Source organism: Acyrthosiphon pisum, chromosome A1 (assembly GCF_005508785.2).
Source record: "Acyrthosiphon pisum isolate AL4f chromosome A1, pea_aphid_22Mar2018_4r6ur, whole genome shotgun sequence".
Classification (NCBI taxonomy): domain Eukaryota; kingdom Metazoa; phylum Arthropoda; class Insecta; order Hemiptera; family Aphididae; genus Acyrthosiphon; species Acyrthosiphon pisum.
In genome coordinates this window covers 141,507,446-141,512,809 of record NC_042494.1, presented here as the reverse complement: position 1 = coordinate 141,512,809, position 5,364 = coordinate 141,507,446, and the positions used below count along the sequence as shown (strand labels likewise).

The window sequence follows — 5,364 nt, the reverse complement described above, 5'->3', positions numbered from 1 at the left end:
CCGCTTATTGGTCTAAAACGTATGAAAAATACGTGAGCTGCAGCCCTCTTAATTCAAAATCGTATGCCACCGTTATTATCAGAATACTTTATTACAAACAATGCAAACAATATAGATTTATGATATAATTATTAGAATTAATATTTGTATAGATACCTATTCAAAGATAATATAAAGAAAAATATATTCAAATCTAGGTATATGGATATATATTCATCAACCGCTGCGAGTAGTTTAATACGCTAAATAGTAAATTCACAATAATTTATTATTGCACTATTATTTATGATTATCACATAAATATATTACAATTATAAACAGCTCATTGAGTTAACGAGCTTGTTCATTTTGATTGAGTTCATCGATTTGATATTGCGGAATTCAGCACAATATTAAATAATTGGTTAGGTTAAATATAGAAGACAGGGGTTTGAGATAAGAATTAATATTATGTATTTTTTGTGAATAAATTTTACGAAAAAAAAACACTGTAATGAACATATCGTATACGATTAAATAGAATATATTTTATACTTCATATATTGACTTTATTCTTCTTTTTAGCTGGTTATTTACACATAAAATATATACGTTATTTATATCTCAATATTCTCTTGAAACCGTAGAAAAAGCGTCTTTTCTAAATACAGAACGCATTACTCCATACTTCTAAAGTTCTAACGGTGAGCGGAAACGTTTATCTATATCCGGCACCAACGTTTTGCCAACAGACGCACGAGTGTTCATCCGGCACCGTATACCCAAACCCACCCCTTGTTGCATGTGTCGAGACATTCAGCATCTTTTGCACGAATAATTTAATCCCTCCCCTCAACATTACCATGGCAAAGGATGTGCTCGGCAATCTAGGGGGGGGGGGGCACCCCATTAACATTATTATTGAGCGATATTCGTGTTATAATTTTTCGATTAAGCTTGTATTATTGTCGCACGCGCTGGCATCGAATCTCTGTGACAAAATACCTTTTAATTTCCTGTGCCCACTGCGTGCGAGTTTATACACTATTGATGGCAAACTCAATATATTACCTCAGCAAACAATGTAGTCATTTAATATAGGTTATATGTTTAAAATATTATACGTTTGCTTATAACCACCTCGGATGATATCGGTAGCAGAATTTATAGGGTATAATGCATATTATTATAGTCGACGAGGTAGAGGAAAAACCAACACGATAATAACCAGGTCAAATCACATACAAATGTAATAAAAAAATTACAATATAGATGACACGACCAATAATTGTTCGGATGAAATAAACGTGGAAGATTGTTGTGTATGTTGATAATAAACATAGTATTTCTAAAAAAAAAATAGAAATCCTCCACTAATTAATGATATTTAAAACAGGAAAACCAAAAATTAATTATACATTACACATTACAATTTTAAGACAAGCCGTTTTGATTTGATCAACAATACGCCACCATTAGGATGTATTAACGTTCCATAACTAGAGTATGGTACTTGAAACCCGTCGCAGGGAGGCAAATGGAAATGTAGAAATTTGAAGATGATTTATAAAATAATCGACAGCCCTTAATGCGATTATAAGCCTCGAGAGGTATAGCTAAGTGCTTTAGTTCAAAGTTATATAAAATGAACATAATCCGATCAAAACCCGGCAGTGTTAACCTTTTGCTCTTTTGATAGAATTCTTGTGGATTTTTCTTTGACCACTGAAGCGCTAAGCATATCATCCGACAACACCTTTACGTATCAATAGAGAAAATATTGGAAAAATAGAATGATATTGAACTCTGGGAGATCATTACTGAATCTAGCTTATTTCTTTCTTAGATACTACAACTTAATAATAAACGCAAGCTTCAATAAATAAATGTACTATATCATGAAATTGAGTAATTTATTTAACTAGGTTATAGTTTGTTATTCAAATGTGCTACCTTATGAAATAGATTAAAACTGACACGTTATTTTTAACAGTATTTATAAGTGGAAAACGAAATAATTGATTACGACCGAGCGTTGATAGTTGATACTTCTGTGATCCAGATTTACTCTTAACCATGTACGATTAACAGCACAAATCGAATTACTGTCCAGAGTGACCTCTTCCCACTTGAATTACCACAATGGTATCACTGCCGGGGATTTAATTAAATTTTTCCACAGGATAGGGAGCAGAGAAGGAACAATCAACACACACATACAAACTCACAGGCGCACGCACAATAATTTTCAACCCTTCCCAGAGATACATAATTGGTTTGGTAAGTAATTTTAATTAGTTCCGGACATCGCATTGAAGTAAATTAAGTTTTGAAACAGGTGAACCAGATTAAAATAATATTAAAATTCTTTAAGGTATTCCTTCGGTTTTTTATGATAAATTTAAAAATTACTTACAACAACAGTACTTTGTAAACTTTGATTTATATAAAGAACATCACTCACCTGAAAAATAAAATATATATTAGTATACACAGCATCGAAAAACAACAGTTAATATAATATATATTTTATGTAAAGCTATAGAATATAAAGTTAGTAATAAAAATATAATTTTTATCAGCTCTTAAATTATTAAATGGATAATTTGTAATTTCAACACGTCTCCATTGGGTAAGCAAGTTATGATACATTAGCTCCATGGGCTATAAAAATAACACTGCACCATGATATTTAAATGTTTTTTTTGTCAAAATATTTCAAAACATTTAATAAATAAAGGATAATAATAATATGCATTTCATATAAAAAGGAAAATACTACCATGTTCTCTTAGATACGTAGATCAATTATTGATTTATTCTAGTTACCACAAGCAATCACATACATAGCACATTGCCAGTAAAACTAACATTCTGTGAATTATAATCACGGAAGGTTAAAAAACATTTATCAAAAATTAAACAGCTTTTGGTTTTAAAAGTAATTAAAAAATATATATTTGAAGCCCGTCATTACTTTTGTAGATAAAAACTCTTTAATTTCTTTTATAATTGAAGCGTTTTTAAATGACATTAATCCGACAAACTCTTACTATAGTCGCAAGCTACTTGAACGTCTTAAATATTATATAACGTTGGAAATGTATTAACTTTTAATTCCTACTCAGTGCGTCGTTCGTTAATATAGATTTATACAGTAATTTTTAAGCAATTTAACTATGAAAATCGAACATAAACTATTCCAATAATAAAGGAAAGGCTTTTTCACTATACATAATAAGGTGAAAGTTAAGGCGATTGATTTTCTGTCAAAGGGGTTTCCTTATGTTGGCATATGACATTCGATTTGATCCACGTCATTATACATTAGGTATATAATATTATATTATAAAAAAAAAAGAACTTGAACAACAAATTATATTTTGTTATTGTACAACGACAAATAAAATTTGGTTTGGAACCCCTGTTTTTACTTTGTCCAGACAATAATAAAACGCCATTTATAATAAAAAAATTTATCTAATATAATATTAAAGAGAAAAATAAGTAAATAAGACCAATTAAAACGATTATTATATTTTGAATAACCAAACAATATAGTACACATTTATAGGTCAGAAAAAGTCAAAGCAGATCACGGCCAAAAGAATTACTATGAAACAAATTAACATCAGTGTCCAATAAGAGATAAGTAAGCCAATGAGTAGTCAATTTTGTCTTCAAAAATTATGTCCTTTACTCCATAAGTCATTGAATTAGTTTAGAACAGATTACTACTGTGTTTAGGTACACTTAACTCTTCAAACGTTTTTGATTTAAAACAGTCTTATATTAATGCTATAAAACCGTTTATAAACTATTAACAGTGCGTCAATGCATCATAGTTGATGCTAGTAGACATGTCATTGCATGCAATTAGAAATTGTAATAAAACGGAACTAAAAACAATGATAACAATTAATTAAGACCCCAATAATTACGCAGTATTATTAATTATTTATTAGCCCACTACTAACATATTTATTTGTTATTAAATTCTTAATTTGGAAATTTGTAAGTTTAGCATACATTTTTAACACGATGACGAAGAATTTAGTCAGTAATCGGAAATTGTAAAATGATCGGACCAACGAAAAACATGAAATGCGAGTCACTATTTATTTATTAAATTTGTCGGAATAGCATAAAATAAACATTTTCATCAAAACGAATACTTATATAATAATACCATCAGATTTAGTACAGTTTATGCAACCTTTTTTTTCATTAACTAATATCTGTAGTAATAAAAAACTGTTCACCAAACTACCAAAGGTAAAACAATACGCACACCACACACAGTGATGATTTATACAAATAGAGATAAGGTTGTAAATCAATATTATCTTTTTGAACACCCAAAGAGCAGTACTTCTCTTTATTTAAATATATAGATAAACACTAAGAATATAGAAAATGCCTTTACTAGGTATCTAATCTACCTACGCACATAAATAATGGTAGCAATTGAACGGAACTAAAATACAATACATATCCGTAATGCTCGTACAGAAAGACATCTATTTTCCATGAAAATTGTATACCTTTGTCCGTTGATCGGCATACACGTTTCATAGAGTATTCAATTTGAAGACATGCCCCACACGTATGTGTCAGAGCTCAGAAAAGGGGAAAAAACATAAAGATTTTATTGAAAAAAACTTAAGTAGGTAACTAATGGACACAACAAATTATTTCTAATAATTATATATCTAAAAAAAATCTTAAAAAAGTCAACCTGTATTAAATTTTTGCTTTCCCAATGAAACTCCCCAACACTTTATTCAATAGAATAAAAGATACTGTTTACTTTTAGTAAATTCGTACATCTCCAACTTTCATTGTTTTTTAATTAAGAAATCTCATTATAAATAAATTAAAAAAACAAAATACAATTGACACGAATGTATTTCTTTTATTCTTTCATAATTCGTTTTAAACGATTGTTTTTTTTATAATTAAGAGTGCCGAGTGCCAAGTTTTAAGGGTTTAGATGAAAACTTTTTATTTATCACCTATTTTTACCATAAAAGTTTGGTTTTCTAGCCCACTCTATTTAATTTAATTTTTTATCAGAAAAAATATTTATTCCATAAGTAGATAAATGAACCACAAGTAAAATAGTTACCCAAATGTATTCACGATTCTAGAAAATACCTTACACTGAAGTTGAAGAAATTAATGATCGGATAAACTAAAAGATGTTATAACTAATGATCGTATGACGATACCTTCCTCCACGGAGGAAGTTTCAAAATTAATCGCCATTGTTTTAATATTGCGAGCAAGTGAGGGAGGCACCTTGAGTTTTCCGGACTTTTTGTTCCAAGCCTTTAAAGAAAGTTAATTTCATTAAATTTGCGGCTGAAAAACGTATAGCACTTA

At 29.3% G+C, this 5,364-nt stretch overlaps 2 protein-coding genes across 2 annotated transcripts in view; both read right to left on the bottom strand.

Annotated features, from left to right (window-relative positions):
* Positions 1-5,364, bottom strand: part of LOC100159140 (pumilio homolog 2) — a 111,767-nt gene that overhangs the window by 51,367 nt on the left and 55,036 nt on the right. The gene's annotated exons all lie outside the window — the stretch shown is intronic.
* Positions 2,345-5,364, bottom strand: part of LOC115033872 — a 14,655-nt gene continuing 11,635 nt past the window's right edge. Inside the window, exon 2 of the mRNA XM_029488471.1 lies at positions 2,345-2,443. Within this exon, the coding sequence (XP_029344331.1) occupies positions 2,381-2,443 (63 nt within the window). The 3' untranslated portion in view covers positions 2,345-2,380. The remainder of the gene's footprint in view (positions 2,444-5,364) is intronic.